We start from the raw sequence: 22,540 nt of genomic DNA, 5'->3' as shown, positions 1-22,540 counted from the left end.
CAAGCCCTCTCTTCTGCAGGCTGAAGAGTTCCAGGTTGAGTCTCTCTCAACCTATTCTCTCAAGTCAGGCTGTAAACCCTTACTCATCTTTGTGGCCCTTCACTATAATTACTCCATTATGTCCACGCCTTTCTTGCACTGGGGTCCAGAACTGGACAAAGTACTACAAATGTGGCCTTGCCAGGCCTGAAGAAAAAGATCACCTCCCTCAATCTGCTGGCAATGCTCTTCCTAATTCAACACAGTACAATGATGGCCTCAATTTCTGAAGGGCACATTTGCAGGCTCATGTCCAACTTGCTGCCCACAGAACCCTCAGGCCATTCATTGCAAAGCTGCTTTCCAGACAGTAAGTCTGCAGCCTCTACTGGTGCATGGGGTCATTCTCCCCCAGGTAGGACTTGGCATCCCTCTTCACTGAACTTAATGAGATTTGCTGGTCCATTTCCCACCCTATGAAAGTCCCTCTGAACAGTAGCATAACTTTCTGGTTCATCACCTACTCCTCCCAGTTTTGCTGTGGATGCACTCTGATCCATCATCCAAGAGATGAATGAAGAGCTCCTCTTCTAGGTAACATCCTTTCTGCCATCAGAGCAGGATGTAGCCTGCCTAATTTTAGGCATCTAAGTAACCCACAGCAGAAGTGTTCTTCCAAAACTCTCTACCTAATCAGTGTTAGATAAAGTGGCAGTTCCACAGAAGATTCAGAGCACCTCATTTCAGCTCACTTCAGGTGATGAATCCTCAGAGCAGAGGCTTCTTTTTCTCTGCTAACTATACAGGAAACTTGGCCTCCCAAGTCAGATGACCCCAAAATTACAGTGTAAATACCTCCCATAGTGCACATAGCTGTGGATTCCTATTTCCAGTTGACTCACAGTCCTCTCAATTAACACATTCCCAGACACAGCAGATTGTGATAAACTATGGCTTGAGTTACAAAAGCATAAAGGGAAGACAAGAACAAAAAGCACTGAGCAATAACAGGCTTTAAAGTGCTAATAGCACAGTTTTGACTCTTAGGCTCCCCTTTACTGCGCAATATTTAAGAGATCCATGGAAAATCTCCAGTTCTCAAGTATGAAGGTTCTTTACATACAAAGACATTGATACACAAAACTTATTTCAGAAATTAAACTGGTTTTGGAATCACTCAAGCCTTTAGAGTATTCTGGTCTCTGGGACCAAATAGGGAATAACATCTTACAAGGGGTGTGATGCAAGTTCATTCCATCTGCCCTACAATCTCTAGTGCTATGCACTTTTAATGTTCCAACCAAAGAATCCATTGTACTTATCCACAGATGTAAACAGAGAAGTCTTTGTGACCACAGAGCACTTCTGCTGCTAAGTGGAAGATGCAAGTGAACAGACACAGAGCAAGCAGGGCATAATAGGCAGGCAGCCAGATTAAAGTTACTCCATACAGAAAGTACCCCGACACTTTCTGGCTGTTTATGCTTTTTGTGTATGACAGTGTACAGCAGGAGTGGACATCAAAATAAGGATGAGTAACTGCTCAAACTCTCAATGTAGAATTTGGTATTTTGGATGTGAGGGAAAGGTTAACTGGAAACAACACACACAACTTCTTCCATTACATGAATGCATATGTTACTAGCTTTCTCTTAACACTACCTATCACACACTTTCAAGAGACATCTAGACAGACAGAACTAAACCCTGTTTAGCTCAGAGGAGTATTCATCTGCATCAAAATGAATGCCACCAGCTTAGGAACATTTCTGGGGGTCTTTGCACTAGACTAGCATTTCAGAAGAGATTGCCGGTAGGTCACTCAAGGGCTAATTGCATCAACTACCTATCAGCCCTCACTGTGCCAAGGTACAACAATACAGGATGACACAGATTACAGCACCAGAAAAGAGGCAGCTGGACTGCCAATTAAAGCACAGAGCCGGAAAAAACAAACTCACTGGTGTCTTGCAATAAAGCAAAAATTACTAAAGTACTATAAAGATGGACCTGCTAGGAAGAATGTAGCATCTGTGGTGCAGCAATCTGATCCCAGTGTTATCAAAGTTGTGTATTACAAGTTATTTTCTAGACTTGTTTTTTTTAGCATTAACAAACTGTCTTCTCTCTTCTGGGAGAGGGATTTCATTTGAAGAACGTGTGCTAAGAAGTTCACCTTCTGACCATAATCATGATGTGGTACAATCCTGTAGCCACAGCTACAGAATCTGTGAACTGGAAGTCAAGAAGCGATCTATAACTACGAGAAAGTGAACCCACAGATGACTTTATTCTGCACATAGGACACTGAACTACCAGGATTTTATTTATGAGATATTCTACTGTAATTGAGCAACACATTAAAAACTTTCATGGTTGAAGGCTGATTTAGGAAAACACCAGCTGGTGAGAGACAAAGGCAGGTAAGAGCAGCAGCTAACCTCTGTGAAAGCTCAAGGGTTGCAAGTGTGTTGTTGGAATACACAAAGCAAATTTATAAATGACCACTTAGATAAGAGGATGTCATGCAATTAAAGCCTTCACCACAAAATCTTACTGTCTTCAGAAGCTTAAGCACCATGCTGAGAAAAATCAACATCTCTGAGGATACCTCTCACCAGTCCCATGAAGGGACACTCTCCATCATTCCCTCCTTTAAGAAGTTAATTCCTTTGCAATTCAGCCATACAGCCTCTTTTCTTCCTTACATTTCTGCATGAAAGGCTGCACTTTCACAGAAATTATAAACTGTTCTCAAGTCTGTGATGAAGGTGACAGGTATCTATACACAGAAGAATCTGAGGCATATTTTAAGCCTCTTATACCATTTAGTGTCCACTGACGTAGATCACAGAAAGACCATAAAAATAAAGTTACTCAAAGGTTCACATCTTTCCATATTTAGCAGTACCAAGTAGACTTATAACAGAAACATGCAGCACAGAAAGCCACACAGCTATGTTCATTGATTCTATTATTCTACAGAACTGTCTGCTGTGAAAAGCAGGATTAGATCAGGACACTAATTCAAATTCACACAGTTATCTCGGATGAAAAGGCAGAAGCAAGCCAATATCAATAAGCCAGTGATGGACAGCTGAGGGTACAGATTCAGAATAACACTCAAATCTCAGGGAACTGTACAGAAAATACAGAACTACCAATACTGAGAAAAACACGGGTACATCAGAGACAACTTGCAATGTGTCTTCCCATCAACTTTGGCTGGCCTTCTGGAGCTCCCAAGTTATCTGTCTTACTCTGCACAGCTGTGCATCACTACAAGCACATTTGAGGGATGGGAGCATGTCAAAACAGAATTAACAGCATACTGACAGAACAGGATTAGGTTGAGACGACTTGAGCCACAGGAAGCAATCAGACCTGAAATGCCAGAGGAACTGGGTATCTGCCTTCAACATGGCTTTGAAGGCAAAGAAGCCTTTTATCATGATCACTTCTATCATTAGGGCAGAAGTGAAAGGTTACTGTAGGGCTAACTCTACTTGCAATGGCAACCAATGCAGCTGTGCAGCTGCATGTACCACAGGCTCACCGATATCCATTTAGCTGGCTTTAGGTTAGAGCCATTCACTTGTGAACATTAGCCCTAAATACAGCTGTGATTAACAGATTGAGAACGTGCACCAGGAGGCACCTTAACTAGTTTGTGTCACTGGTGAGAGGCCATCACCATAACTCTTATTAGGAGAACTATCACAGGCTCAATCACATCCTTCCTGTCCCAGAAGGGTGACATTTATCCATCATACCTAATTTTCACCATGAGGAAACTTCATACACTCTAACAATTGTGTGTTAGCAGCTGCTGGCTGAAGTACAGAAACTCCCCAGGAGACACTTGACTTGGAATTCTCCCAGGAAGTAAAGCTTTGAAGAACAGCACAGCTTATGGGATTTTGAGAAAACAACAGCCAACCTTCACACTTTGAAATTCTAGACTCCCATTAAAGGGATCAACTGATTCTTAGCTTCATCAATAGCCCCAGTCCCAGCCCAGTGTAACAAGGCTACAGACAGAGTGCTTTGGCAAGTCCAGCAGAGATATCCAAAGCTGAACCATTATTGCTCTTGTGGCAGCTATAGCCTGAATAGGTGTGGAATATGGAAATATCTGTAACCAAGCTCATTCTTTGACTACATATAAATGTTCAGTCTCTGGTCTGAATTTATTACCCTGAGATAGCAATGAAATCACTCAGAAACTCTAAAGGCAGATTTTGTATCGTCCAACCCTTAAGCCCTGCTGAATCTGGATCTCCCCAGAAAGTGGAAGACTCAGATCAACTATGTTGGACTGTGTTTAAACAGATAAGAGTCTGGTGACAAAGCCAAATCAGATAAACATAACCTATGACCACACAAGGAAAAATATTTTGTTTGCTGAGATACACATAACTGAATAGAAGCCCATTAAAACAAAGTGAGGCAAGACAAAAGCATTTCACAGAGCTAGGTAACTCTACCATAAACTTTCATCTGCAGATCTCCTAATGAGTAACAGAAATGCCAACAAAATGGCATTTGTGTCAATTTTTAAAGCCGCCTTCAAAGTTCCTTGGGAAACACTGATTCTCTTCTTCCCCTAAGCTTCCACTGAACTGAAACTAAAGCCTTCTTTGTTTCATTATACCATTAGCATGTCTCTGTCCATCCCAAAGCAGTCAATTACTATAAAGCCTGAGGCAAAAGTTCACAGAGGGGAGCAAGAGGTCACAAGCACTTCAGTGGCAATGATGTAGACCTTTTCCTTTAAATGTATTTACTGATTTAAAAAAATATATTAAAATGGACATCCTGGTCTGTGCTACAGGTGCCAAAAAATATCTATAACTTGGCTATCACAACAGTGTCCTGCTTCACAATGCAACTTAGGACAAAGAGAAATCTATTAAAAAAACAAACAAAAACACCAAACCAAAACCAACAAATAAATGAACCAAATAAACAAGCAAATGCAAACAAAACAGTGGGCAGAAATACTCAGCTTACAGAAACATTTGAGAGAAGCAGTAGGAGGTAATAAACACAATACTGAGCTGTATATGTTCCTTGGACATTTTAACGCTGCTGAGCTTTGCAGCAGTACTAACTCCCACTAGAATAGGTGTGACCTCATGCCCCAGAACATCTCTTTGGTATCTCCTGGGAAATGTAGAAGGAAAAAAACAATGCAAAAAAAAAAAAGAAGGAAAAAGAAAACCTAACCAAAAATCAAACCCCCACTCTGTTGGCCCACAAATGGCAGAGAACCCAAGACACTCTAAGATTGAAATAGCCCCAAGATGCAGTCCTCCACCTATATTGTCACATGCAATCAATCAGCCACATGAAGTGAGAAACCAAAATATACTCACTGCTTTCATCATTACTATAGCAAACAACCACTTCAACTAGCTTTCACTGTATGGATGTTTCCTTGGAGACCACAACTCCATCACTTAGGGCAGTTCACCAAGGAGAGGAGAGCGCAGAGGGTGGCTTGCAGCCCACACTATCAAGAGCCTTAAAAGAGCTGCCAAATGAACTCTCAGGTTTCTTGATGAGTCTTGAAATAAAGGGGAATATGGAAGACTGAAAAATATGCTAGTGTTATACCAGTATTTTAAAAGGTTGAAATAGGATGAGACTGTCAGTCTTGTCAACCTGACATTGATTCCAGACAAAATAATGAACAAGCTGATATAAGACTCAGTTAATAAAGGATTAAAGGAGGACAGTGTAATTACTGCCAATCAACGTAGACTTTACAGAAAAATATAACTTGTCAAACTACCAACACTTTTTGGTGTGATTACAAGTTTCAATGCTAAAGGTAACAATGTTGATGTAATATATTTTCACATGGTGTTTTACTTGGTGCCAGAAAGCACAGTGATGCAGCATTCTGTATCAGCTGAGAGATCTGAACTGCAGCAGGAGATATGGAGGCAGGCAGGTGCTACTGAAGTTGCCGTTCCAGTGCTCCATGCAAATTAGGCTGCTGGCATGGAGAGCTCTCTGTCTGTCATGTTGACTGGTATCACTTCATTCTCCCCTGAGCTCCCACCTACTCTGCCCATCTGTTGCCACCTTTCCCATGCTTTGCCTGGAAGTGCCTTGGCACAGGGATGGCCACCAGTCCCTTGGCTAGTACAAAGGGCTCTGATGGGACCTAAGCTCTTCCTGGTCATTCTGCCTGGTCATTCTGCCCAACCCACTGCATGGCTGTACCAGTCCATCTGCACAGATAACATGTAATTTTTAGGGGTTCATTAAACTTGACTCTAAGGATTTCATCTCAAGGCAGTCTTCCCTAGCATGCAGCGATTGTCTGTGTAACACTCACGTGAGAAAAAAAACCCAGAAAGTTGTCCACATAAAGTAGAGAGCTGAAAGTAAATGGACAGAACCTGACAGCAAGAGCTCTGACATTAAGAAGTTTAGTCAGCACACCACAGTAATTCACACACTAAGATCTCCATCTGCTTCTATGATTTCCTCTCAGCATATAGCAGTAAATGGGGCAGTGGACAGGAGCAGAAGTATAATTGGATGTCTTTTCCCAAACAGCAGCTCGCACTCATACTTGATCACAGAAGTCTACTGTCAAAAAATTGTCAGGTTAGCAATACGGGGTTTTTTAGTATCTCTTCTGAAATGCTGTAGAGTTTACATAAGAAATACATTTGGCATTTTTGCATTTAAATGTAATTCAGAAGTGACAGTCTGGATACATGGTAGAATGAAGCAATTCAAAGCATTCATGCTTAGATTAGCCTGTGTTAATGGGAAAATAGATGATTGATATTTTCCTCAGCCAGGGCTGTCAACCTCACCCATAACTACCAGACCAGGGTTGAAGTACTTTTGAGTATGAACAGAAGCTTTTCACCATGATACTGAAGAAAGAGCTACCACAAGCCTTAGCACAGGCTAAATACAAAGGAAAGTATACTATCAGCACTGTAACTTCCAATGGCTCTGAAATACAATACTGAAAATGACAATGTTGCTGATCAGCAACAGTGTAAGAAATTCTCTGGATATTCTACAATTGCAACCTCATGTTCCAGTTCTTGCCTGTCATGCCTCCACCTAATATTTGCAATTTCAACTCTCCTTTTTTCTGCAACACACAAACAAGTTTTTGAGGATGGATGTAAAAAACCCCAAAACTTTGAAAGCTGAAAGCATGGGTAAAATAAACCAAATATTAAAACAACATCACACAAGCAGCTACGGGAAGAATTAATTTTATATTTAAACCAGTAAAAGCCTTTAGTGTAGAGTCCCAGCCATTCCACTGTAAGGTTCCATGACACTGACAGAGCTAACAAACCTTGCCTTACAAAGGCTCAGCACAGCACCACACAGAAAAGATTGATCTTGTTTTTTGAAACTCCCATGATTACAGTTTCTGTCTTCCTTTGGCACTCTTGTCATACATGCAAGAAACAGCAAGCATGTGTGTTTTGAGGCTCAAATTCCCCAAAAAATGTAGATGAAAAAGCCAGGCTATTTCCCAGCCACAACAGAACAGGCAAACTGTGTGAAGGCCTGGAGGAGGGATGAAGGCAGGTGTCTCCAGCAAAGCTGGGCGACACAAGAGTTCTGCAGTGTTGCCTGGCAGCAAGTAATTTTATGCCAGTGTGCTGCTTCCACGTGCCAACAGCCAAAGCCCACACAGGCAGCAAGCACAGGCAAGTACATGCGTCAGCTAACACTGCAGGCTAGCTCCACTGGTTCCTAAGGGATAAAAGCAGAGGTGCTTTGGATGAGACTTTGGCCGAGTTCTTATGATTATTGCAACAACAGTAGGAACCACTCAACCCAAAATGCCCAGGGATTCTGAAGTCTGGAAGATGATGGAAATCTATTATCAAAGACAAGGCCACTGCCATACTAAACCAACATTACAAAATCAGCAACAGTTCTACCCCAGAATGATTTGGAACACTCCAATAAACATAAGTTAGATAAATCCTGTCAAAAATGGCTTAAGCATAGCTGATTGCGCCCTAGCACAGCATTAAGGGTCATGCAGCCTCTTGAGAAACCTTTCAGCACTTCTTTCAGTGATGGTCCTGTGATTACCAGGACCTTAAGGAAGAAGGAAAACCACACCCCAACCTACCTGTCTGTACATCATTTTGTGTTCTTTCCCAAGCTCCAAAATTACCCTTCCGCACTGGGGTTAATTACAGAACAACTCAGACCCAGCCAAAAAAGACTCACCCTCAAGATATGTGTCATCTATAACCCTCTCATTCATGAACTGCCAGACTGCCATACTCCTCCTCCTCCTCTTTCCCCCACCTCCCTTCCCACCTCCGCTTGCCCTCTAAGGCTCCCAAATGCCTGTGTGCTGTATGTGGTGGCAGCTGAGTTTTTTAATATGCACTTATTAAGATCCTAATTGAATCCCAAATTGCCTTGTGTGCATCTTCCTAGCCGGAACATGAACAAGGCACCCTATAATTCAATTAGAAGGACCTGCAGCAAGCTGATCATTAGTCTGTCAGGTTGTTTAAAAAAAGACATCTAGGAATAGGAGAACAAGTTAAATAAAGGGAGAATGGTTAACGCTCATCCCCAATTTACGCAGACACTTCCACACATATACCTGAAGCATGGAATCTGCAGTGCTCAAGTGCTTGAATGACAGCTTACTACATCAATCCAACAGTCCTTTCTCTTGCTTCAGACAACTTAAACCTCAAAAGTAGGAATTGATTTTCCTCATCAATCCTTCTCTGCTCAGATTCATGAGAAAACCCAACTAATATACATGACTACTGCAAAGAAGAAAGTCTCATTACCTGCCAAGACCCTGTTGACAGAGGAATGGGTGGCCAAGCCAGGCTGTCCCCGCTCATGGAAAATCCCAGCATAAGGCAAGTACTCCGGGAGCAAGAAGCGTCTGCAAAACAAAGAGAGTAAAACATGGAGAAAGCCATCCTGTGTACTACAGCCCTGAAGAGCAACTGCAATTACTTTGAGGAAATATGACTACATTCCAGCAGACTACAGTAGAGGGAAGGCTGGAATCCTCTGCTTAGCCAACCACTTCCCTGCTTCAAACAAAAAGTAAATTACAGATTAGATCCTCCTCTGATCAATGTGGCTGCAAAGATCAGCACTAAACAAATCTTCTACCTCCCACAATAGTTTCCTAACCTCAAACCAGCACATTGTGCTGAGAATCTCTGATCAGATTCTTTTCTCCTCCTATTCTGCCTCCACACTATGACCTCAACCTGTGAGTAAAAAGCACCAAGACCCTGCTGTCTTTCAAATGCCCCAGGATGAGCTGCTCATACTAACATGCCATCCCAGGAGTCCCAGAAACTGCAAACCAAGGATAAAGAAGCCCTGTGCAAGAAAATGAATCCACTAAAAGCACCAGAGAGGTGTACTGCAACTGCTATCTCCAGGATTTCCACACCTTTTGCTCTTCCACACAGATGCCTTACCTCGGGACAAAGCGCCCCAGCGACGGTGCAGACATGCGGGCATTCCGGGGAGCTCGGTGCCTCGATCGGTCTCCATTGTCCCTTCAGCAAAAGGAAGAAAATTATTGTACACTAAATATACTATGTAATAGAAGTATTTTCTGAAGAAACAGAACAACAGTGACATCACCTAGTCAACCTGAGTATGCTATAGAGATTCATATGGTTCTTATGTTTCCAGTGTTCCAAATTTATACAACTAACTGGGCCAAATCCTCTTGGCAGTTTTATATAAGGGTAACCTTAAAGTCCTCTTTTTTCACTGTTTGACAATGTCTCAAAAGTATCAACAAAACCACAGAGTCAATGAATCAATGTCAGCACCTGAGGAAATGAAAGAAAAACCTTGGAATTTTGACCAGGAGAGCAAAAGGCAAGCTCACCTCACTCCTGAGAAGAACCTTTGGTTAGTCAAAGAGATCTGTTAAAGTTCATATTTTCATTCCCAGAAGTGCAGGCAAAAGAGAGTAATCTGCAGACTATTCTTTTCTGTTCCTTCCCTGAAGGTCCAGTTTAAGTGCCATCAGATCTTAAAACTATCTCACTTTTCATAAGCTTTTCCAGTCAGAATCAGAAATATTAGGTGGTATCAGACAAAAGTGCACCTCCTTAACAACATCTCATTCTGATTCACAATAAACATCTGGGCCTTGGGGAATGAGGGGAAAGGATCCAGCATCCATTGTCCTACAGCAGACACAGGAAGGTGCTTCCCCAGGAGGGCAGTGCAACACCGAACAGGTTTCACAGAGAGGCTGCAAAGCTGCTACCTTTTTAAGTCTCAAGGCAGGAGCTAGACAAACTCACGGGTGGCCCACTCTGATTTTGGTAATGACAGCTGTACAACAAGCAGGAAGTCAAACTGGAGGACCTTCAGAATCCCCACCACGCAAAATTCCTGATACTGCATTCCTAGGCCACAAGGGGACGTGTAATTATACAGCACTAAAACTGTAAGGAAAATAATGAGACTCCATTAGTGACTCTGGAGTTCTGAAAGAGACCTTGACAGTGCTTTCTTGTCTGTTCAGAAATTTACTCTCTGTATGACCTTGCACAAGTAACAAGTCTGTTCTCCCTGGATTCCAAATTCCCATCTGTAATTGCAGCCCTGTCTCCTTCCCAAGCAGTTGTGGGGAGAATATTACTTGCAGAGCCTTGAAATCACCAGGAAGCTAAATATTCCTTATGCAACACACTAGCAGCACATTTCTAACCCACTCCAGCAATCTGTGCATTTTATAATTATTTTTCGTTTTGCTTTTTTAAAGTCAGTGAGCAAGAAACGTGGGCTGAGAAGAAAGTCTATTACGTGGCTGTTTCCCACACGCTTGAGGAACCCAGGAACACAAAAGCAGAGGTTCTTCTGCAAAGCTCGTTAGCATTTCAAGCTTTTTCACCAAAATCAAATCTAAATCCAAGCTTAAAGCTTCCATTTCTCCTCCCACTGTAGATGCAGCATTTGCAGTTCACAGCCAAAGCCACACATCACCCTCAGGATTTTGTGTAACCAGCAGGGTTCCTGAGATCAGAAATGTAAAAGCTACTGCTGTTCTTTTATCACAGGCATGCAGCCAATTAAGATGCAGATCAATAACAGAAGGAATCCTGCAAACTTGAATGCTGACATATCAACTCTTATTGCTAAAGAGAAAAGGCCAAAGGAAAAAGAAGTGTCATGTTCCAGATCTTTCCACACACAGGAAGAGCTAGCAGAAGACAAATACTTTTTAAAAACCTCCATGTAGCAGCTTTTGAAACAACACTAATATGCAACCCTGGGACAAAAACAACAAAACCGTTTTCAGGGTTTTCATTTGCTTTGGACATTTACTAGAACTGGAAGATACCTTTGAAATGGACAAATATCAGCAAGAGGAACAACAGCAGGACTACACTCTACAGAACTCTCCAGCTGAAGAGAATCTCTGCAGCAGGTTTCAAAAGGAATGAGGAATTAGCTCCAGCAAACAAAAGGAGATAAAAGGGCAAAAGATAAAAGGACAGACTAAATCACGAGACCTAGACAAACTAATTGTTCAAGATTTTTTAACTGCCACTAGCCACAGGTCTTAGAATCCACAAAAACATTTTCAGACACATTTTCTAACCAAGGCAACTTTCTGATGTGGGAAGTCTATCCTGTACTTCCCTATTTATTTACTGTGTACACAATATGCACACAATACAGAAAAATGCCTAAAAGGGAAAAAATATAGACTAGGCAGGGTTTTTTTCACCTTTCACCATGACAGAGACAGCCTCTTCTAATTCAAAAGAAAGGTATATATTTTTAACATCCCCTAAAAAAAAATTAAAACCCACATCCCAATGGCCACCTGCCCTATAACTCAGACTGCAAGAAGTAAGAAACAGCAGATATCCTTCAAGAATGCTAGAATTCCTATTTACTGTAACTAGAAGTCTAAGATACACTACCCTGGGGTAAAGAAGACTATTACTAAACATTACTCTGAATTACTAATTTATAGAGTCATTTATATCTAAACTCCCATGCTCAACAACTACAAGCAAGAGTATCTAGTCTAGTATTGGAAAGCTAGAACAGCTGATATTATCCTGGTGCCAGCTGAAGATTATTTCTGCATCCTCTAAAAAGGAAAATAAAAAACACCCTACAGATCAGTGAAAATGAGTGGCACTTTGTGTTATTTCTGTACCACATACAGCCTTTTGACAAAGGGAGGAAAGCAGATGTTAGCACACTGTGTGAAACACTCCAGCAAGAAATGAGAAGTTTCCAAGGCTCCCTAAAGTATTGATGAAGATCTAATGCTCTACTTTCTATTTAGTGTCAACTACCCACAGATTCATTAGCTAATGATTCACAGTGGATAGTTTAATTAATATTACCTGCAGAAGTGGAAAGCAAATCCGTCAGTGTATGTGTCTACATTAAAAAAGCCTCTTCTATAAAGCAACTCAATAACCTTGCTAAAGTAAATGAAATAAACCACAGCAAGGTGACAAGGGAAACATAATACTCTAGTTATTAACAGACTAATTTGTCTCACCAGGAAAACTGCAATAACCAACAAATGGTCAAAATAACTTGTAAGGTCTGGCTCAAAATTCAGGTTATTCATCATTTATTCAGATACATGGTGGGACAAATCAAAACAGTGATGTGGAGAATTAAAGTTGGTAGGGGCGAAATAGTATTAACACTATCCTACAATGGAGCATGAAAAGAAAGCAATTCTGAAACATTCAGGAGAATTATGGACATTTAATAGGGCATAAGAAGGATGCAAGTTTATCCTAAATTGGATAGACAGTCAAATCCCCTTGGATTTTTCTTCTGTTTTGCCTGTTGAGAGAAAAATTGACCAATAATTGATCAATGTAAATTTAATGGACCAGCAATGCCAGCTTTGAAAATAGAGAAAGTGATACAAAATTTTGCATCCTAAAGTTTGGAGAAAAAGGAATTCTTTTTCATCTGGTAACTTGGCTCCTGCATTAATAACAGTGGATACAGAAGACAGTAAGGACAAAAAAAGTGCCATATTCTGCTTTTCTGTCTTGGCAAGGATTCACTTTAATATTTAGAGACTGTTGTATCAGGAAGTGAAATTAAACACACAGCATGGGATTTCTAATGCAATCTGTTGGTCTAACTGTTCCCATTGTAGTCAATATTAAAACTCCCACTGACTACACTGCCAACAGAATTAGGTCAACAATGACCATTTTGAAAAGCCATTTAATTACCAAAGCCAGCACCAGTAAGCCATGTAAGTTCAAAGAATCAAATTATGTCACACCAAGCCAATTGTTTCATATTTTCAGCATTTTATCATGTTTTGTGCAATCCAATTTAAATGCTAAATCAATTTGTATTGCAGAGGTTAGACACTCACATACAATAGAAATGCTAAATAATTGTTTGAGTGGCTCCTACTATTTTCCTTAAAGGTTGACACTGGAAGTTGCACCATCTTCAAGGAGCAGAAAAAAAGTTTGAAGTGTTGAGAAAATGTGAACTATCTGTACTGACTTGCTACATTTTTTTGTTCCTAATTGCAGTAGGTTACCTCAGAGGAGATGGGATGGAGGGCAGGAGCAGCCCAAAGGCCCTATCAAGAGCTCAGAGGAGGTTACCACGTCTGACTGCAAGTCCTCTAAAGAGGGATTATGTTAAAGATTAAAGACAACTAACTTATCTAAGCAGAGAGTTAATTCCACAAGTAGATACAAAGAAGGAAGTCAGGAGCACAGGTTCTATAAAAAGGGTACAAATATTGACATCCACAGACATTAAAACTATTACCACATGGTTCTTTTAAAGTATATCTAAAAGAACAAACATATTCCGGTAAAAATAAAAGTTATACATTTATACACCTATCTTTGAAGGATATGACCATTACTGAAGGAGAAGTACTTAAGGCAGAACTGAAGGAAACAAGAAGAAACAAGAAAAACAAGGAAAAAAAAAGCATTTGTTACCCAAAAAGACTTTCCTAGCACTAAATATATGACTGTGGAGCAAAATCCTGAGCATAACACTGGAAGCCAAAAACAACTGAAGAATAAAAATAGTAGAGAAACTACAAAGAGTGATAGTGACCAGCTGGAGAGACAGGAACTAGAGTAGATTTTTAACACAGTAATTGATAAAGAATTTAGGGAAGTCACCCAAGCCTTTCCATCATCCTGTGGTCTTCTGAAGGCTGAAATGCCAACCTCTCACTAGGAGCTTTTTTTAAGGAACCCCAGAGAAAATGTGTATCTATTTATCAGCTATAACTTCCTCTAAAACAACAGACTGCTGAGTTACTAATGGCTCTGCTGACCTGAGAGAAAAAAAAACCCAGCCATGATTGCCTCTCAGAGCACTGTTCAGGGGAAAATGTATTTACAAGATTAAAAATGGCACTTCAGAAGATCAAGAGTTTCAAAAAAGCACCAACTATGAGAGGTCAACAGAAATAGCAGTACTTGCCTGTAAAATGCCAAGGATTAACTGCTTCAGAGAAAGACTGATTTGGAACTAGAATGCAGCACTCTTTTCTAGGTTCATGATCCAGTTATTTCTATTTTAATCACCTCACTGTGTGGTGGGCTCACAAATTAATGACGTTGTTTCAGAATAAGACTGATGTACTTCATAGCTACAGTGAATCATTAGAAAGCAGAAACATCAGTAGCCAAAGCTAGAGAGACATCAATTTTTGTCTCTTTTTAAAAAATATATATTGCACTGTTGTGTTTCCAAAGGAAACTAAACTGAAACCATAAGTTCCTGAAATCCTCAAGAATGCAGACCACTACCTGCTTTGCATGGCCAGCAACAAATCAGTAACAGCTTGCTTCCTAATTACTCTCATTAACACCAGACTTCACCTACTAGGTGACCTAGTTTGACTTCTGAGATGCACAGACACAAAATAAAAGCAAAAGGAAAGCAATAGAGAGAGTTTGGATTTGGCAGAAAAACTCAGAGGTACCATCTTGACATCAACACTGTTTCTACAGACTCAGGCAACCAACAGTTTGGAGTATGACCAGAGATTTTCTGGCACCTGCTACCTTTCACCACACACTCTTTCACCACCCTGATAGTGGTGAAGACACTTGCCTTGCTGGAATGTGACAATGGTAAAGCAACATTATGCTGGAGAGGTTAGCAAAACCCTGCAATACTGCTGCAAGGAAACAGTTACTGCCTGTTCACTGCATTGATGCAGCATTACCAGACACTATGACCAAGAAAAGGGTAATATAAAAGACTCTAACAAAAGATAAGGATTAAAAGAATAGGGAAAGTAAAGCTGCAGGCTACCATGAGTAGATCACAAGACAAATTAACACTCTAACTAATCCTTGAAAAATTAAGTTCAAAGACTAGATTCAGTATCACTCCCATTCATCCAGCACTTGTAGCTTTCTTAGCCTGAAACTGTGTTTAAGATGATGAATACAGTTAACATAAATTGCTGTGTATCTGGAAGTGACATCCCAGTGGTAACTGCTTCAGAAACCTCTAGCAGAGAAGAAAAAAAAACAAACCAGAAATTGGCCACCAAGTTACACATATTTGCATCTGCTTTGAAAGCCAGTTTTGAAAAGGCCTATCTTCATCAAAAACAATGATGCAGTACCATATGAGGCAAGAAACAATGGCAGATGAGAAAAGCACAAAAACAGGTAAAGGAGCTCCAGGAAGAAAGACAAAGGCAGGTACTTACAACAAACAGCGATCCTGCTTTACGTGAACTCAAATAGGAAATTGCTAGCAACAATGTTACTTGTAGATGCTCAAGAAAGATAAACTGTCCCACCTAAGACTTCCAGGAAAAAAGTCTACATTTTCTGCAGTATACTGAGCTGTCATGGATCCTAAAAATCCTTTTCCGTCAGCACTTGCGTGACATGAAGAGCCTATTGAGATTCTCCCATCTCCTATATGTCTTTTGTTAACTTCAGATGTAAACATCAGGATGGCAAGGAGAAAAATGAAAAACCCCAGCCTAATTGCTTTAGAAATCTTGTAGTTTGGATTTGATACCACTACGTCTACAACAAAGGGCTACCACTGATCAAGTCATCTCTCTGATGCACCTTCACTGTGTCCTGTGAGTGCTTAACACTTGGCATCCTATTCATTCAAGGTTAAGGTGTCACCTTAACCTACAGACCCCTAACAGCGGGGTCTTTTGTTACCTCTGGGATTCCTCATGCTTCTCTCTCCACAATGACAGAGCTTGTCTCAGCATTTTGGAGCTGTAGATCAAAAGCACTACGCTTATTTAAAGTGTCACAAAAATGCTTTAATCGTTCCAATCTCTCCTTTCTCCTGCCAAGAAAACCTGGCTACTATTTGCAGAAGTTTCTCTTTTTTCAAGAAATTCAAGGTTGTCAGAAAGGAAAAAGAAAAAACACTCTAAAATACATGACTGCACGGTGGACAGCTGCGAAGGAGGGCAGTAAAGCTCAAGACTTTACAAAAAGAGTCCAAGTTCTATCCGAATGCTTTCAGTATTTGGTGTGCTAAGGGAAGTCAGAAGGTGTACAGTGAATTGATTGCACTGCTGCAGGTTAGTACTCCCATTGCACAGTGTCTCCAGCAAACAGTGACACAGAGCCAGACTAAAAAGGCAGAGACTGGATTTAAACACACGCGTGGACTTTCGTCACAAGGGTAAAGAAGAAGTTATTTCAGTAACTGGCAATCTCCAGCCTTTCCCTTCACTCAAACTTTCTGTCTCAGCCATCAAGCAAACCACATGTTTATTCTCATCATGACACAAATCCCTTCTCAAAACTCACTTCTACTGTTCCACTTGAGGAACAATACAGAGAATGGAATCCAAAACCAAACCTACCACCCAAACATACCCTACTGAGTAACCACATTGCCACAGCCATTGTCTTCCCTTTTCTCTCCCACTGCATCATGTCAGTTCAGACACAACTCCATCCAGAAAGTTACTAATTCATATTGTCAAGTATCAGTGCCCCAGTCAAGGCTCCTAAAGAAGCCAACAACAAATTATACCTTAAAGGAAGACTTTTGAAAAGAAGGGTGATTTCCTGGATATCATAAAAATGTCTAATCGGACATGCACTTTTCTTCTTAATACAAGAAGTTAAACCAGCATGCCCACTTGAAGTGCAGCACTACAACACAAACCAGACTCCCAAACCAAACACTTCACCTATAGAAGAGGCCAAAAAGGATCTACCACACTATTCTCCAAAATGAATAAAAATTACATACAGGACACTGGAAGTAAGACTTGCAGCTTTAACACAGTGGCAATTGGCTGGCAGGTTGCGATCTTAGAACCTTTCAAGACAAGAAGCTGTTGGAAGAATTTAGATTTGGCAGTTCTTGCCAAGACGGCGTCAATAAAGCAACTAAAAATGGCAGCAGGCAAGTATGACAGATACTCATGTATGTTATGCACTTACTAGGAGACCCATGCAAGATGCCCATCTGAGAAACCACAACTCTTGGTTCAGAACATGCCTTAAACAAAAGGATTTTAAAGTGACAAATAAAGCCAAATAACATCGCTCTGAATCTTGTAAGCTTTCCCTATGTGATTAATCATCTTTGCAAAGCAAGAGGCTGCTTTCAAAAAAACTAGAAGGTTCATTAGGGTCTTCAGTAAAACAGTGCCAACAGTTCTCAAATTTTGTGTCTGAATGCTCGTGGTGTCTCAAAGGAAATTAAACAGATGAAGCACTAAAACAAGACTTCAGGCCTGTGAGGTAAAACCCATCTTGTTATAGAGACACAATGAAGACCTTCCTGTCTGTGACAATGGCACAACTGAGTGGATCCACACCAGCACAAACCCTCCTACGATGAAGGAAAAAAGGATAAAACAGAACAGGGAAAAGCTGCAGACATGGAAACAGTACAGTCTCCAAGCTCCCTCGTATCTTGATTCTGTCAGGCAGCCCACTCTCAAAAGTGGACAGAGGAGTCAGCCACAGTCACACCTTTAGCCTTAGCTTGAAAGCCTTTTTTGAACTAAAGTGAAGGGTTTGACTCAGGCTTTCAGAGCTGGTGCACTGTCCTATATATCTGCTTTTCAGTCTGACAGATGAAACAAACCTGTATTTATGTATTTGTTCCCATAGTTACTGCAGACAAAAAGGGATACAGATGGCCAAAATTCACTTACAGAAACACCTTCACATTCTGATTATGGTGACAAATTCAAAATTACAAATGAAAGAAATGAGACTGCACTATCCAAGGAGTCCTAGAAGCATCAGCCACAGCCTTCAACAACAGCGAGCTGTTCTAGACTAAGGAAAGTCTATAGAAGAGACCAAATCAAAAATCTTGAAAAAGTCAAAAGAAAATAGCTTTAAAAATCTAGATTTACTATGGGATGCAAACATAAGATACTCAAATAAGGACTTGAAATTAGAAAGTCCAAGGTGTGTAATTTGTCTCTAAAGAATCTATTTTTACTAGTTATGCTGGAAGGCTAAAGTGATGTCACTCTTCATTCAGAGGTTCTTATTCCATAACTCAGGAACCTTTTCATTTTAGCTTAGGATTCTACTAAAGCAAACCTTAAAACCCACTCATATCAATCTATCTGGTAATAACCTAATATTACAATCTGTATATATATTACAAACTGTATTAAATGCTTTTATGAAGACATGACTAAGTTTACAGTTGACAGTTGCATTCAATAAGCAGCAAGATGACAACAGTGACAGGTTAAACACAGGGAGCACATGTAGAGAGAGAACATCTCATTAGACTGAAAAACACAGGTACAGAGTGTCTCCTCCTCTCCTGTCCATAAAAGCTGGTGTAAAAGAAGGATATTACTAACAGCTATAAAAACACTACTTCAGATTCTTATACCAACGCTGCTTCTATCGTCATCACAAACTAAATGTATTTATGAATTAATTCACCTTTGACTGAGACACGGGAGAGGCTTTAACTTAAATTTAGAGGTCATGAGCACACAAACAGTGCATAGGCCAAGTTTTTCATGCCCCTTACTAGGCCATTAGGTAAACAAAACTGAAAAAGACAAAACTAATTTTTGAGGAGAAAAAAACCCTCTAAATCCCACAAAATATGAAAGCAGAGGAAGGCTTGTCTCCCAGGCATCCCACACAAGCACAGGATCCTTGTCCAGTGCTTTTTGCATAGTAAAACCAACTGGTGCTTAATGTCCCTTACATCCTTCTCCTAATCTCGGGGAAACGAAAAGAGATTATTTACCAATTATATTAACCAGATTAGAAAGATAAAGTACCAAGGCAATTTTCTGGCTTTTATGGAAAAAAAAGTTCCCTGCATTTCAGGAGAAAAGCATGAGCTGCAGACAGCTAGACACAGCAGCAACAACCTTCCCTGTATCAAATCTGGAGACACAGGGAAGTCAGAGCATCTAAACCACAGCAAGAAAAAATATCTGTGAAGTAATACATGACTGCACAGGTGAACAAGCAAGGAAGGAGGGATACAGGAGCCAAAAGGAGAAGCAAGAACTCTCTAAGACATTTAATTGTGAAGTCTCAGCAGAAGAAATCAAATGAGTCACGAGACATTCCAGCTCTAAGGACCCCTGCACAGCAGCCCTCTCTAATCAGCCAAGAGAAATAATGAAGCAGAGAAGTAAAAAGACAGCAGGTCTTGAAGGCACATAGCAGAATTCGATATGAAATATTCAGCAAATTCATGCACTGCACATTAAGGAATAAACACTTCTTTTTACTCAGTATGAAATGAAAGACAACCTGAGTATTGCTGATTGAATTGCTTCCCTGACTGGGTGCTTACTGAGTGAACATTATCTGCAGGGGAACACATTTTTCCACAGCCTGGCTCTGTGAACGAAGAACATACCGTCTTTCACTGCTCCAGCAGAACAAGCTGCCCCGACAAATAAAATGGAATAATGGAAATAGAAAGGTCTATGCTTGAAACACACTCACTTCACAAAAAGAGGCCCAGGAGCCACCGTATTTCTGCTCTTCCAGACCTCAACCTCATTTCTGCTCTCAAGCACAAAGATGCTTGAGAAAATGCAGAAGAGTCACTGCCTAATAGCTTATCTGCCCTCCTTTAAATTTTACACAAACAAAGCCACAATGAGAGGGAAAGGCATTCTCTCACTCTGAACTTCAGAATATTCAATTGCTGGAGCATGAAATGACAGCTTCACAGAAAGACTTCCTAAGAAAAAAATAGTCTACCATCACTTGAAAGTTAGAAAAGGAGTAGTATCTTGCTTTTGGGAATAGCTAGTGTGACTAGTCCTTCATAAAGGGACTTCACCTTGTCACAAAGGACATGGAGCTTTAACAATATGTCTTCTCAAGTTTGTGCCACTGCAGCAAGTGAATGCAAATTAAAAGAGTAGGGAAGTTGACAGCATCCTTTGCTGGTAGCTGCAACATGAAAACCCAGATTTTTTGAGGAGCTCACAGCTCCCATCAAACACACCTCCCTACTACACTACAACCATAGACTGCTTCTACAACCATGCTCAGAATTAGCCTATGCTTTCATTGCAGTATACACAAATGGGGGAAAATTCAGTGAAATACTTGAAGCTACTCAGGGAAAATCCCATATTTTAAAGGAAATTACTGAAGACAGGCTAGAAAGGTTATATTCTCTTTGCTGCTAAAATGGATTTTGATCTAAATTCCTGAGCTTTTAGACTACATGCCATCTAAAGAATACATTACTATACTCTACCTTTTTTAGAAGGGGTTTCCAGTAATTTTTTTTTTGCTGGGATTACACTGGACATCACTGGATGTCCAAAAGCAGATGCTGGAGGACACACTTTAAAAGTTTATCAGCAGAACCACTCAGAAGGAAGCACAATGGCTAACAGGAATATTCTTCTGAGGTTTGGATGCAGATCCATTCCTCAGTCTGACACATGAGGCCTTTTTAGCTCTTTACAGGAAACTAAGCCTTATCATAGATTCACAATCACCAAATTTTTAAAAAATCCTCAACCAACCAAACAAACCCAATCCCAGGAATGTCAGCTAATTTGACAAAGCTACAGAGACAGAGCAAGAAAAAGCAACAGGACATGTTTGTCTCCTATGGCCTTAGACCAAATAACTAAGTCTTGCAAAGCCTCTTAGTGACTCCTTTTTGTCTCAAGATTTGACAACTCTAGCAAACTCTTGGTTCCCCATCTGCTCCACTGGAGAAAAAGATTCTCATTTTCTTTATTTAACCAGTCTTCTAAATGTGGTTGAGATACCCTAATGCATTGAAGGTAGCCTACAACATTCTTAATTTTCGTAACACAAATGACAAGACCTATTTTAAGTAATCAATACTCTAATCATTGATTGAATTACTTAACCTGTTCTTACAAGAAGCCTAGGGTATCTGTGGTTGATAAACAGTGGGGAACCAGAAAGCAGCCCTGTGCTGACAACAGACGCAAGCAAGAGGGCCAGGCAGCACACACACTTACTCGAAATCTTCAAATTCCAGATCATTTCCCTCCACAGATGGGCTTGAGTTCTCTGAATTGGAAGCAGAGGAGGAGGACGAGCGGAGACGGTTTTGCTGATATCGCATCGAGCGCTGTCGAATGCTGTCCCTCCGGGAAAGATACTGGATCATCCTCTGAGCGTAATATGCAGCAGGAGACAACCTGAGCAGAAAAAAGATACACAAATACTCCTTACATAAGGATAGAATGACAGGCAGTCCTAATTTTCCTTTTGAACTCCAAGTGCCAGGCCGGTAACAGCCTATCACAAGATTGTCTGCGTTTTATCCATAAGACAGAGTAAATAAAGAAAGCAAGGAGAAGTAGTTTTCCCTTTATATGCTATACTCCTGTGTGATCCCCTTCACAAACAGAAGCATCACACAGTACCTACAGACAAAAAGCTCATCCACAGAACAGAGAAATTTGCTTCTCAGGACTCTCTGGAGCTCACTGCTTCATTTATTACCAGTTCATTCAAGTAAGCTCAGCAAGCATCACTTACAAGAACCAAGCCAGTCCCAATGTGAACTCTGCCTGCAATGCCAAACAGCAGCGCTGTTCAAATAAACATGGAAGGAAGGTGCTGTTGTTTTGATAGTATTTAGGGTGTACCACGGAATATCATGCAGGAGAAAAAAAGGTTTCACATCTTTAACTACTTGGTAATCTAAATGGTAGGGATTTTATATAGTTGCAATTTCAGCAGATCCACTAGGTATATGTTAAGTGGAGCTTTAAAAGCCTTGCATCTAACCTGAAAGGAAATCTTTTTCCTGTAATTAACTCTTAATTCTCTCTCATGCATAACCTAGCGTTTATTTGCATCAGCTATCACACACCAGTATTACTCTCCTGAGACAGGCAAACACATACTCTCTTTTGCCTAGCCTGTGTATATCCACAGCTCCCCACACCTGATTTCTGTGACACACCTAGTGTTAAAACCCAGACACCTCAGATGCTTGATTTATCCTTTCATTAGCCTTACTTGGTTAGACTGGAATTCTAATTTGGGAGGACGACAACTTTAGGAGACAGACTACAGGTTCAGGGATG

General features: G+C 40.6%; 1 protein-coding gene across 3 annotated transcripts in view; it reads right to left on the bottom strand.

Moving 5' to 3' along the window:
• The window catches only part of AMBRA1 (autophagy and beclin 1 regulator 1), a 127,369-nt gene that overhangs the window by 68,498 nt on the left and 36,331 nt on the right, over positions 1 to 22,540 (bottom strand). For 2 of the 3 annotated variants that reach the window (XM_063398468.1, XM_063398470.1), the window contains 3 exons: positions 21,461 to 21,643; positions 9,456 to 9,539; positions 8,802 to 8,902 (listed from right to left, as the gene is read on the bottom strand). In XM_063398468.1, coding sequence (XP_063254538.1) covers positions 8,802 to 8,902; positions 9,456 to 9,539; positions 21,461 to 21,643 — 368 coding nt within the window. The remainder of the gene's footprint in view (positions 1 to 8,801; positions 8,903 to 9,455; positions 9,540 to 21,460; positions 21,644 to 22,540) is intronic. The other variant, XM_063398469.1, reaches the window with a different exon arrangement.

Source organism: Prinia subflava, chromosome 5 (assembly GCF_021018805.1).
Source record: "Prinia subflava isolate CZ2003 ecotype Zambia chromosome 5, Cam_Psub_1.2, whole genome shotgun sequence".
Taxonomy (NCBI): domain Eukaryota; kingdom Metazoa; phylum Chordata; class Aves; order Passeriformes; family Cisticolidae; genus Prinia; species Prinia subflava.
The sequence above is the reverse complement of the archived record's forward strand: the minus strand, read 5'-3'. Positions and strand labels throughout refer to the sequence as shown.